This window comes from Callorhinchus milii, unplaced genomic scaffold (genome assembly GCF_018977255.1).
Source record: "Callorhinchus milii isolate IMCB2004 unplaced genomic scaffold, IMCB_Cmil_1.0 Scaffold2, whole genome shotgun sequence".
Classification (NCBI taxonomy): domain Eukaryota; kingdom Metazoa; phylum Chordata; class Chondrichthyes; order Chimaeriformes; family Callorhinchidae; genus Callorhinchus; species Callorhinchus milii.
This window is the reverse complement of record NW_024704743.1, coordinates 97,267,426-97,280,583: the sequence shown is the minus strand read 5'-3', so window position 1 is coordinate 97,280,583 and position 13,158 is coordinate 97,267,426. Positions and strand designations below refer to the sequence as shown.

The following is a 13,158-nucleotide window of genomic DNA, read 5'->3' as shown; positions in this document are numbered from 1 at the left end:
CTGAACCATTGAAACACATCATGAAAACAACAGATTTTATTCTGTATCTCTAGCCCTCCCCCCCCCCACCCCCGTCATGTGCCCCTTTTCATGAACTCCCTTCTTAGTTACTTTGCTCCAGTGTTTCTCAAAGACTGATGGTGCTCTCCGATTACTCGATGGCTTACCCATACCAGTGATATCTTTAGACCAAGTGACCAGACAGGTTCATTTAGTATTAAGCATTTTATAATAATAATAATCCTTGCATTTGATATAGCGCTTTTCACATCTTCTAGATGTCTCAAAGTGCTTCATAGAATACACTGTAAAGTGAATTGACCGTATATTTTGCAGGTGAAATTCGGCAGCCAATTGCCCATAGCAGTGTCCCACAAACAGTCGTGGATTGAGTGACCAAATTATTACTGTGCTTTTTTTCTTGAGGGATTATTATCAGGTGTGTGGAGTAAAGAAACTTTTCCCCCTGTTTCGCTCTGCTGGGAATCAAACCCACTTGCGAGGTGAGTGCTCCAACCACTGACCTACAGGACTCCTACAATTTTAAGAAGAAACTGATCTGATCCTTCGTATTAAAAAGCTGGAGAAACACTGATTTATACTCCTTCTGGCTGGGGGTCAGGGAGAGTTGGGCTGTGGGCTTTCCTCCATGAACTGCCCTCAGTGCCAATCTCTATAATAAGATAATATCAGGATAAAATGGTCAATGCCAGTTTAGATTCCCTAACATGAGGTGAATAGACAGACTTGCATCTCTGACTCCCCATGGAGCATTCCAACCTATAACTCTGGGACCTCAGCTTCTCCATTTTGGGCAGTGCCGTACTATTTGCCTTTGTTACAGTAATACAACCAATTGATTCTCTTACTGCCCCATTGTTCCCAGCACATACCATCCGGCCTCATTTCAAAAACTACATTTGTGCAAATTGCTCATGTCAATCAGTGGCATGTTTGTGCCACTTCTGCTCCTGCCCCTCCCCACATCTTGGTATTGTGTGAAACATGGTCATGGAGGTCAAGGTGGGCTCCAGAGAGGAGGCAGATACATTGTCCGCTGATCTAAATGGGTTATTTAGATGGACTGACAGCAGTAAGATGCTCACTAATGGTGGGTAATGCAATATATTGCACTTTGGTCTCCAAAACCAGTTTAAAAATAATGATCGCTGCATTTGATATAGCACCTTATATATCAGGAGAATGTTTCAAAGACCTTCACAGCTGTAAAGTGTAGTGACTGTATCTTGTGCGAACGCAGCAGTCAACTTGCACACAGCACTGTCGCACAAACAACCATGAAGTGAATAACCAGTTTTATCTCTGTGAATATTGTCGAGTACCAGGAGAGTACCAGGTCGAGTACCTGGTGCTTCTTGAATATCCACGCACACAGAAAGTGACATTATCAGCACTTTCTGCACAGAACATATGGGAGGTGATGTCAGCAGCAACTTGATGACTTAGAGGTCGACCATTTTGTAGCGTAGCAAGCCATCAGAGCAGCCCTGGAAACCGAGGGTACCATGCTTCCGCTTAGTGCACGTCCTCAGTAGACCTAAGTGATCCCGTGCTCAACTGGAGCTGCGAGGTGGGGAGGACTTCTCATGGGTTGCCTCCACTTTGATCGAACCGCTCTCCCTTCTGCACATCACCTATTACTTCTTGGCCACGAGTACAGACAGACAACCACTTCAGATGCTTCTCTTGAGGCTGTTGCTAGGAGACAGGCGAGTCCGGCCTGGATAACTCCCCCTCATTTTCCCAACCTCCCTGCCGGCAACCAAATCCTTTGTAAATTCCCTTACCAGTACGGTTGGGGCTGTTTGAGAAATAGGGTCTCATTGTTTCCAGGTTAACACAGTTCAGCTTGCAGTGACTAACCTGGATTTAAGAAAAACAAATCAAACTTGTAACTAGCCTGAGCATGAATGGGCATCATTGTTCTCACTGCAACAAATGAATAGTCAAATGAATACATTGGACAGTAATCCCCAACCATGGAGTTAAACCTTTAATCTTTTCTCTTATGCTTTGCAACATTTAACAACTCTTATTTATGTTCACTGTCCAAGAAACTTGTCATTGCTTGTCTCCAGCGTCCCCGTTCATTTATCATCCATTCTTTTGCTGATTATTCCAGTCTACATTCGCCTACATTGGAGTCCTGTAGCTCACTGGTTACAGCACTCGCCTCGCAAGCGAGAGACCTGGGTTCGATTCCCGGCTGCGCAAAACTTTGGGCAAGTTTCCTTACTCCACACTCCTCTGTTTACCTAGCAGTAAGTAGAAACCTGGTTGTTAGTCGCTTTTCTAGGGGTAATAATTCCTTCAAAATAAATATAAATAATTTGGTCACTCAATCTCCAACTGTTTGTGGGACACTGCTGTGCATAATAGGCTGCCGCTTTTCACCCACGAAATATACAGCCGATTCACTTTACAGTACATTCTGTGAAGCGCTTTGAGACATCTCTAAGACATGATAAGGCGCTATATCAAATGCAAGGATTATTATTATTATGTTTTAGATCTCTGTGCTTGTACTGCAATGGCTGAATCACTAAACTTTCAATTCTGCATGTCCTTTCGGTGGGCAATTGCAAATCATATCATAAAGTCACCCACGGAAATCTGCAGCCTCTCGCATTTTGATTGCTTTGGTCTCTATCCTTCCCCTCTTGACATTCCTGGTCTCACTGCAATATAATAGTAATAATTATTATTATTATTATCACTGCAATATCTCCTCTGATCAACAAAGGGGACTCCCACATCTATTCCATTGCCTCCAAAATGCTGCATGTGATGAAATGATTTACTAAATGTATTATATATAAAACAAAAAGAATACTCTGCTGTCATGTACCATGAAGAAATGACATCACTCAGGAATGACCTTTACTGGCATACGAGGCCTTTGTAAATTCTAGTTGCGAGTAGTTTACACACTTTGGGTTCAGGTGGTGTAAGTTTTGCTAACATCTCGGGTGGGGGGAGGGAGCTTTTCATGAGCAAACAGGGTGGACGTTTATAACACTTACTATAAAAGTTAAGATGTCTTGAGTGAAGTTTTGAGTGCAGAGCTGGTCAACTCGTGCCCTGTGCTTTATAGTATGGGAGAGTTTAATGCTCTGTTTACTTTATGCAGCTGCTGCTGTCAATGACAGCCTCAACTTTGGTACATTAACACAGTGAAGTAAATGAAAGGGGAAGGATGGGGGCGGTGGGGGTACTGCCTCACTTTAAAGAGGGAGTTTTCACTGACCCGGGATTTGAATATATATATATTTCCATCCTAAACAGTACTGGATCTCTCTGTCCAACTGAGAGGCTCAGAGCATCAGTAGATGTCAGCCCAGCCTTTTGTCACTTGTACTTTCCCCGACCATTAGAGGCAGTCAGGCAGCTGGATAGTAAGTGCCAATACCTGGGTGTTGCTTGCACTGCAGCCGACAGTGACAGTGGAATAAAGATCACATTAAAGACCGGCATGTCAATCAGTTAAAACAAATTATTTTCACCCACAGCTTGAGGCATCCCACCACCCATCCACCACTACCACAGTGCCATGCTGTGTGCAGTCTGGACCCTGCTTGCCTGCTTATTCCTGGGGGCTGGTATTGTAACCAGCTAGGCTTCCCGATGCAAAAAGTAAGCAGACGTTCCAAAAATTGAATCCTGATTTTTTTCCAAATGAACCTGTTTTTCAGTTACATTTTCTTTCCCTGATTCTTTTGAATAAACCTTGGGAAACAAAGCAGAAAAGAATTTGCTTGTTTTTTTATTTGTGAATAGAATTCATGAGAAGTTATGAGCTTGTGCGAAGGTTTAACATACAGTATCATAGAATCATAGAATTATACAGCACAGAAGGAGGCCATTCGGCCCATCGTGTCTATGCCGGCTCTTTGAAAAGAGCTACTCAATTCAATCCCAATCCCCAACTTGCACCCCATAGCCCTGCAAACTTGTCCTCCCCAAATAGTTATCTACTTCTCTCTTAAAAGCTGTTATCAAATCAGCTTCCACCACCCTTTCAGGCAATGCATGCTAGATCCGAACAACTCGCTGTGAAAAAAACATTTCTCCCCACCTCTCTTTTAACAACTATTTTAAATCGGTGTCCTCGGGTTACCAACCCACCTGCCAGTACTCCAAATACAGGTGCTCGGGGTGAGGGTGGAGGTTTTGAAGCGTGCTTTCTGATTCTTTGTACAGCTGGCAGTGTGAGTTACTCCAGTCTCTGGCTATAGAGGTTGGCGTGTGTGAGCATGTCTTCTATTTAGCTTGACTGTGCTCAAATAAGACCTTCGAGGAACGAGTCAGACTGACACATGAGAAAGAAATCTCATCCATCTCTTTATCCAGCTTTTCCTGCACATAAAATAATGAGAGATGAAGACTTCTTTTTTAATTACGGTGAGGGACAAATTGCTACTGGACAGACTCAATTTTTTCTTCCCCCTCCCTTTCCCGTCCCCTACACTTTATATTCTTAATCTTTGGTTTACATAAATTGAGGCTTCAAAATCTGACTTTAGCCTTGGAACTATTTCTTAAAATTGAAGATTGTGCAGAGTTTAAAATTATTTAACGATTTGGAAGCCAATTTTTAACTATTTGTTAAAAGACTGAAGTTAAGAATTTTCCAAAATGTTGTGCTATCTTAAATTGTAAGGCAAGAGTGTTGAGATTAAGGCAATGAGGTATTTGGGGGCTCTTGAATATACTAATACATGTGCAATTATTAAGCCAGAATGCACTTGCTATGAGATTGCGTAAAAGAAAATGGTTAATTCCTTACAGTCATAGTGAAGATTGACTGATTGAGAGGTCCTTTTATTCTTTCCAGGCGCCGACTGATTTCCCAGCGTTCTTCTTTAGAAACCCTGGAAGATATTGAGGAAAATGCTCCCTTACGGAGGTGAGACCACATGCAATGTACTCAACGTCTCTAACTGGTTTGTTTTGCCATCGTAAGGTGGGTTAGTCAATCAACAAAACACTGCTACAGTCTACGATTACAATTTCACAATAGCCTTCCAAGACTAGGGTGAGTTAATTGATGTACATTATAAAGATGCACTAATGTATTACATAGCCATGGATGCATTTCCATAGTATGTTGCATGTTGCTTCAGGCAACAAAGAGAAGATTCGGAGTCCCCTGTTTGCAAAATATGTCATTAGTCAACAATGTAACCTGCAATATGTAGCAACAAAATCAAAGGAAGCTGAATGAGAGTGTATCAGCGTTTTACTCTCAAATGTTCATCTCGCATTCCGCCACAGCTTCCTCAAATGCCAAGGCAGCAACCTGGGCCTGTGTCTTGTCCACTCTTTGCTTCCTGTCTTTGTATTTTGAATTAGAATGGACTATGCTGCCTCAAAGCCAATAACACTCAGTTTTTCTTTGTTGCTTTGATTTATTACAGATGTCGGACTCTATCAGGTTCACCCAGACCAAAGAACTTCAAGAAGATTCACTTTATCAAAAACATGCGGCAGCATGATACCCGCAACGGCAGGTACATTTACCAAATGTTTCTCTGTTTTACATGAATCCCTTTGAAAAATGTGAAGTGTTGCTATGGAGGCAGGGCTTTGAGTGCTGGCAATGTCAACAGTGAGTCAGGAGGGGATCACAACTTTCTGTCACATTGTTTTAGTTCAGTAAATGAGCCTTCCTGCCTCCAGACACCATTAGTTGCTACAGCCAATGGTGTTGCCTGGGGAGGAAGAGGATGACTTATTGCTTGAAGAATATTGGAAACCTATTCTTAGAATGGGACAGTTGATTCTATGTTTGGCCACTGAATGACATCAACCAAATTACAAAGGCAAGGGGGGGATCTATCTTACTCTGATCACTAAACATAGTGATTTTTTTAAATACGACTTTATAATAGGATTTTAAAAAGATGGCTATTATTAAATCATTGTCACTCCTGGAGACTTACCTATTATCCAGGCTGTGGTTGATGTTCTGTGTTGCCATCTCTTGTTTTTTTTATTCTTTATTCTCCCACAAAATAGGCCCACTCCAATTTTCTGTATATACTGTGAAGCACTTTGAGACATCTCAACATGATCAGAAGTTAATCAAATGCTGAATTAAATGTTATTGTATTAAAAAACAGTAAACTCCTGATAGCTCATCACTCCAAGGGAAAAGGGCTCAGTGAAGAGTTATCCAGAATGCTGAGTTAGGCCTATGTATAAATGCATAAATAAATACGACTGCATTATTGGTAGCATGATGACTTAAGTGTTAGTGACAAGTTTAGCCAAGGTCGAGTTATCAGGAGTTTACTCCAGTTTATAGAAAGTCCTGGGAAGAGTGTTGAGACATCCTCCTGACATGAAAGGTGCTACAGCAAATGTAGGGAATGTTATTATTTTATTATTTTTCCTTGCAACCTGCCGAACAGGACAAAAAAACAGCACAGACTAGTAGGGTTGAATGGCCTGAATCTGTGCCATTCATTCTCTATGTAAGTCCTTCCCTTTTCTATTAACTCTTTGCTCTCCTGTTTTGCACCCTGACTTTAAATGACTTGTATTTAGTTCATTGTGTAAATCTAGAATCCCCTGTGATATCTGTAGCTACACTCTCAAGGCTACAGGCCCAGTTACTTCTCTGCTGCCTCAGCTGTACCAAACCAGCTGAACTCAAGGTTTGGGAATTTGTGTGCTTACATTTGTTTTTGTTTCACAAGAGAAACAAAATAGCCCAAATATGAACGATTTTAAAGAAAGAATGATAAAAGGGTAATTGGTGAGGTAGTTTTTATTTTGTCAACGTCACTGATCTAGTTGAATTATGTTGAACTTTCTTACCATTTTAGTCATTTCTGCTTGTAGGGTATACCTGGTACAGCACAGATACCAATCACTGTTTTTATAGCTCTGTAGCAACTGAGTGTAAAATTATCCATTTGGTTAATTGGAACTGTAATCCCATTCCCTTGACTTTCCTCATGCTTTTTATTTTGTAACATCAAATAAGGGATTCAATTCTACTGGTCCATAAAATGACTAACCTTGCTCCAATCTGATAATCCTTGCATTTGAAACATCATCTTTTATGTGAGTAGGATGTCTCAAAGCAGAGAATTAACTGTAAAGTGTTGTGATTAATATGTAAACAAATGTGGCAGCTAATTTGCGCACTGCAATTGTCAAAAAACAGCCATGAAGTGAATGTCCAATTTTATTTGGGGATTGTTGTCCACGACACTGGCAGAAATTCTTCTCTTTTCGAATACTGCCATGGGATCTTTAATGTCCATTTGAACAGGTCCTTAGTGTAACATCTTATCCAAAGGATATCACCTCTAACAATGCAGCACACCCTCAGCACTGCAAAGGAGTGGTCAACCTAGACTATATAAGTTCAAAGACCTAACATGGGGCTTGAATCTTCTGACTCAGAAGCTATAACTGAGCCAGGTTGATACACTGTGGGGAAAGGGGAACTCCCTTTTTAATCAGGCGTTGCCGAGATTAGTGACATTACTGAGCACTGTCATTTCACTTCCCAGATAGATAATATTTGAATGTTTAGTTGTTTTCATGACATTTAGTGCCAAAATTTTCTTTTCCCCTCAGTAATTCTTAACTCTTCTGAAGCCCAAGTTTGTCTAAGGCTTGAAGACTGAGGGGAGTCTCTTCCAGCATCTTTCTCACATTCCTGGACAGTATTTTAGAAAAAATTCCATCTGATCCATCTAATCTTTAACCTTTTTTGGGTTTATTTTATTGATATTGCTCTTGCAAACATTCGCTTGCTTCTCTCCAATTTCATAAGATAAAAATGTTTATAGTTGGCATAGTGCTTTTCATGACAGGAGCACAGCTCAAAACGCTTCACAAGGTATATTGTAAAGTGTTGTGACTGTGTGTTTTGTGGGCGAATGCAGCAGCCACTTTGCACACAGCACCATCTCCCAATTTTATTTGGGGAATTTTTGGTCAGGACTCCCTTCTCTCACCCAATTCATTCCATAATGGGATCTTTTGCTAAGGGCAGCAATGTTTTTTGCTAAGGCTTTATAATAGAATTTCATGTTATAAAGGTTTAATGGAAAAGTAATCCATATAAATTAGTCCATACTTGGTATTTTTGTGGTTTATTATTTCTATCCAATAAACAAAAAATCCCAGTCCGTTCATATGATTGAAACAATTATTGTGTATGTCTATATATTACTGTAGAGAATCCAAATGAGAACCGACATTAACCACTGAATCAGCATTGATGGTGGTGTTCTCCACAGTGCAAGGAATATTTACAAGGATTTACAAAGTACATACACATGGAAACAGGCCATTTGGCCCAACCAGTCCATGCCAGTGTTTATATTCCACGTGAATCTCCATGGTTCCTGAGCCAGGCAGGTCCACAGTATTCCAGGGCATTGCTGATGACAGTACAGCCAGCCTGGCTCATCGGTAGGACCTGGAAGGGCAGACCAGTCACTGGGGGTAGGGAGTCAAGCCACTCAGCTCCTGTTAACCCTGCAGGTCCTAGCTGGACAAGCAGTGGGAAAACTTGCTGGACAGCAATATCAATCGCAAGCTAAGCAGTTTTAGCTGGTTAGACTCCAGCTGCACCCCAACACACACTATACGCCTAATACTTTCTGGAATTAGGTAAGCAGCATGTGTCCCTCCAGGGAGAGATTGCACATTTCATTCCAACAATCTATCTCTGGGATTTCCGTCTCTAGGTGGGATGCCTGGAAATCTCAGTTTGTTTTGGATACTCTTAAGCATGGTGATGGGTTTCCGCATGTGTCAGACACACAGCTGACCCCCCAAAAAATGACTCCCTCCTATATCCTCGTATCCCTCTCCCTCATGTAAAGGCCTGGCTTCCTCTTGAATGCATTTATACTATCGGAACAAGAGAAAGGAAACAATAGATTTTAGAATAGAAAATGTGATATTCACAAAAGGATTCGTAAATATCGATTCCTGCTGGTAACTGCATGTACATCACCCTCGCCCATGAGAACGCCACTCCCATCCGTGACATTAAACATGCCCCACAGAGAGTGGGAAAGCAGAGGGAGACTCACCCTGTGCTGCTCTTGCTCACCACCTAGTGACCACTCTGAGTGGCACTGATAGGGTCTTGGTAAGAGATTAACGAGAGCAAAGAGGGAAGAATAACTTTCAAGTAACTCAGAGGTTTAATTCGATGGTAACAGGCATATGGCCACAGCATCTCAAATCCCCAAAGGGTAAAAAAAAACTTGGAAAACAGACCCCAGTAAATTCTCAATGTTTAATAAAAGCTTAGTTTTGAGATGTGTTTGAGAGAGTGCGCATCCATTTCAATAAATATCTATGTATTGGTTCAGTTTGGTTTGGATACTCTTAAGCGTGGTGATGGGACTCCCGGCTGACCCCAAAAATGATGTGTTTGGAGATAAATATAAAACTATATGAAAAGCTAAACGGGGGAGAGTTACCTTAACAGGTAGAAGGGATCTCAGTTTAATATCTTATCTGAAGGATGGCACTTCCGACAATGCATTGCTTCCCCCCAACAATATGCTGGAGTCTCGTCTAGAATATGAGCTCAAGGTGACAATATGGGCCTTGAATCCACAATCTGATCCATAGAATTTTAACATCAATGCCAAGCTGACACAAAGCCGACAAGTGCATTAGTCATTCACATACTAGACATTCATTACCCACACGCCTGATGAATAGGAGGTTGTGGTTGTGGCAGTGGGAAAATATTTCAAAGTTCCTCAGTCTTATCTTGAAATTTGCACACAAATTCTAAACCTTCTGCCAGATCTCTATGATTAGCCACACATTCAGTAGGTATTGGTATGGAAATCAGAATTGAAAGATGCATTACAGATAATATTGGCACTATTCGAAAAGAGAAGTTAGTATTTCCTGGTGTTCTGGCCAACAAATCCCACAAATAAAATTGGTTACTCACCCATAACTGTTTGTGGGACATTGCTTTACGCAAATTGCCTGCAGTGTCTACCCACAAAATACATAGTCAATCCACTTTACAGTATATCCTATGAAACGCTTTGACACGTCTCGATGACATGATAAGGTTTTATAACAAATGCAAGGATTATTATTATTTGTTGTTTTAATTGTGAATAATCTTTTCCTGACAATGCAAAGTTGAAAATGCTTTTTATCCTGCAACGTACACCTTTTGGCTAACTGTCAAGAGTCCAGCGTTTGACCAACTCTTCGAAAGGTTAAATGAGGCATTAAAAGTAAATGTAAAGAAAATTGAAAACATATTACATCGCAGTAAGCAGTACAAAACTGCAATAGGGTGCCAATTTTATTTGCATCTATTCTTTAATGCCCGCTGTCACATTTTGAAGGAGTTTGTCACACTTATTAGCTATGGGAAGCAAATGGCAGTAAACGTGGTTGATCAGAAAGGTCCTGAGAAAGGCCTGGAGCAAGCCTATTCCAAAATGATTGCAAGCTTGGCGAATGTATAGCACGCATTTGACTTCCACAAGGAGTGTAGCCGTATGAGGTTGGAATGGCTTCAAATTCTCTTAGGTCAAGTAGCTGAGCAGCAGGATGAATTTGGTTATTTTCTAGTTATTTTCTAACCCTAACCCTTTAAGAAAATATACAATCCAGGATTCCTCATTCTTCCCCAGTGAACAGCAGGCACAATCCAAACAAAATTGAGGATACTTCTTGACCAATTAGTTATGCATTTATCTGATATAACTGGCCTCCAAATCACAGTCTCTACAAAAGAAATCCCTCAAGAGTGGGATAAACTGCCTCTTATTCGCTGCAAGGCTGTTACAGCTCTGAGCTGTGTACAAACAATCTCACCATTAATCCCTCACAATTTACAAATTATACTCAGGATTAAGTGACATCTGCAAGGAAAATGTGTTTTGCTAAACTATTGAATTAATCCTCCTTATAAAGCAGGTTTAGTGGGACGTCGTCCTGACGTGAAAGGCTCTATATAAATTCAATTTGTTGTTACTTCCATTCTGCATCATTAGCAAAGACAACATTGGAATTCTTAGTTTGGAATTGTTGCATTGTAACCATTGGACTGTCTGGCATTTGTATCTAAACAATTAGGTGAGTTTTAATCCACGACTCAATATCTTTTAATTACTTAAAGATTTGCTTAGCAAGTATTCAGACACAATAAAATGCTTTCAGTAAATGCTTATGCAATGTTTAGTATCAAAATAAGCAATTACTGGAAACCACATAACTTATCAATGCAAAGCAGAAGATTTATCCAGTTTGGCCCTGCCTCTTAAGGAGGCCTTGCATGCTTGAGGACATATCTACAGCTCGAGGTCTTATTGATTAGCCGGCCAAGCCAGTCAACCATTACAGAGCCTTGGGTAACTGTGCATGTGCCCGTCATATCCAGACAAGTTTACTGGGAATTAGACTAACCTCAGGGACATTCACTTATCTCTTCCCATCCAAGGAGGATATTTTCAGATGCAATACTCAAAAACCTTGAAAGGTAGAGGTGACCCATGGGGTTTTGAACTCAGGACCCACTGCGATTTCAATCCTCTAGTCCCAATCTTGTGCTCACTTGATTAAACTATTATCCAGATGTGCAAAGAAAGTTTACGTTGGGAGTTAATTGATTCACTGTAAAGCTGAGATTTCAGGTTCAATCAGGAATAGGATGTCCAAATGGCCTAGTCATGTAAACTATGACTTTGCTCTGGGATGACGCTCAGTTGCAGACCCATAGTTGCCAGAGGCTGGTAGTCTATGGCATTGTTTTGGTGAGTTACAGCAGTTCCTGAAACACTTTGTAATAGCGGAGTGTTCTAATGTGTGATATGGTGGCAGAAGAACTGAAGGCCTCTCTTATCTCACATGTTTGCTGCCTGGTATGACACACCCTTGCAATTGGGGGAGATTGTGAGACTCAGAGGCCACTTGTGAGAGAAACTTATGAAGCCAATTCCAATTCTATTAAAAAATGAATGGCGATTTATCTTATACTGATCTATTGTGTGGTCTACAGTTGTTTGGTGGTATGATTTTCAGGAGTGTTTGTGCAGTTTTGTTTTGGCTGCTGACATTTATGCTCTTTTTTGGGCAGAGCTGTAGATAGCATGCAGGGTGCTTTGTGAAGTAGAATTGGTGCTTTAGATGCTCGTATCTTATTGTAAGTATGTTGTTTGCAGCCCTTTTACTTTGATGCTTTTATTCTTGTGGAGGACGGGGGTTCTTAATGTTGTTGTGTTGAACTGTGGAGAAGCACAATTATCTTTCTTTCTTGGCTTAGGGAGGCTCACCGTGACAAAGTTTTAGAATCCCTGTCCAATAGTATCCTCATTGAATAAAGTAATATCCTAGCTATTGTATTATTTAATATGTATGTGAACAGTATAGTTAATTTATTACATACTGTAGAGTAACAATATACAGTAGCTATACTACTCATTGTGTACACAGTGCTATATACTATTACTCATTGTGTACACAGTGCTATATAGAACCACAGACATTTATTGCAAAGAAGGCCATTTGGCCCATTGTGTCTGTGCTGGGTCTTTTAATAGCGATCCTTTCAGTCCCATTACCTGCCCTTCCCCATTTCCCTGTAGTCTGCTTCTTTTTAGTTATTGATCCAGTTCCTTTTTGAAAGCTATATAATAATAATAATAATCCTTGCATTTGATATAGCGCTTTTCATGTCAGGAGGACATCCCAAAGCGCTTCACAGAACACACTGTAAAGTGAATTGACTGTATATTTGTGGGCGAACGCGGCAGCCAATTGCGCACAGCAATGTCCCACAAACAGTCGTAGAAGCTATTCATGACCGGACCATGCCAGGTGTATCTAGATCTTGTGACCTAACAGGTTCATTTCGTAAGATCCAATGCCGGGTTTGGTTTGTGTGTATGACAGTAAGGTGAGCTGTATCTGAGTGGAATAATTGGCAATGGACTAGCAATTATCTTGCACTGTTCCCTTCTGGCTTTGTTTGACCATCTGCATGAAACAAAGTAACCGATTGCTGTAGTGGAGGAAGTCCAGGAAGCTGTGTTATGCTGCTTCACTCATGACCCTTTTTCATGCTGTGCACCACCTTTTAAGGAGATGTATTGGCTTGATTAGTGTTTCTCAACCTTG

General features: G+C 40.8%; 1 protein-coding gene across 1 annotated transcript in view; it reads left to right on the top strand.

Moving 5' to 3' along the window:
* Positions 1 to 13,158, top strand: part of cables1 (Cdk5 and Abl enzyme substrate 1) — a 77,433-nt gene that overhangs the window by 30,657 nt on the left and 33,618 nt on the right. Inside the window, exons 2-3 of the mRNA XM_007888370.2 lie at positions 4,856 to 4,927; positions 5,439 to 5,531. Coding sequence (XP_007886561.2) covers positions 4,856 to 4,927; positions 5,439 to 5,531 — 165 coding nt within the window. The remainder of the gene's footprint in view (positions 1 to 4,855; positions 4,928 to 5,438; positions 5,532 to 13,158) is intronic.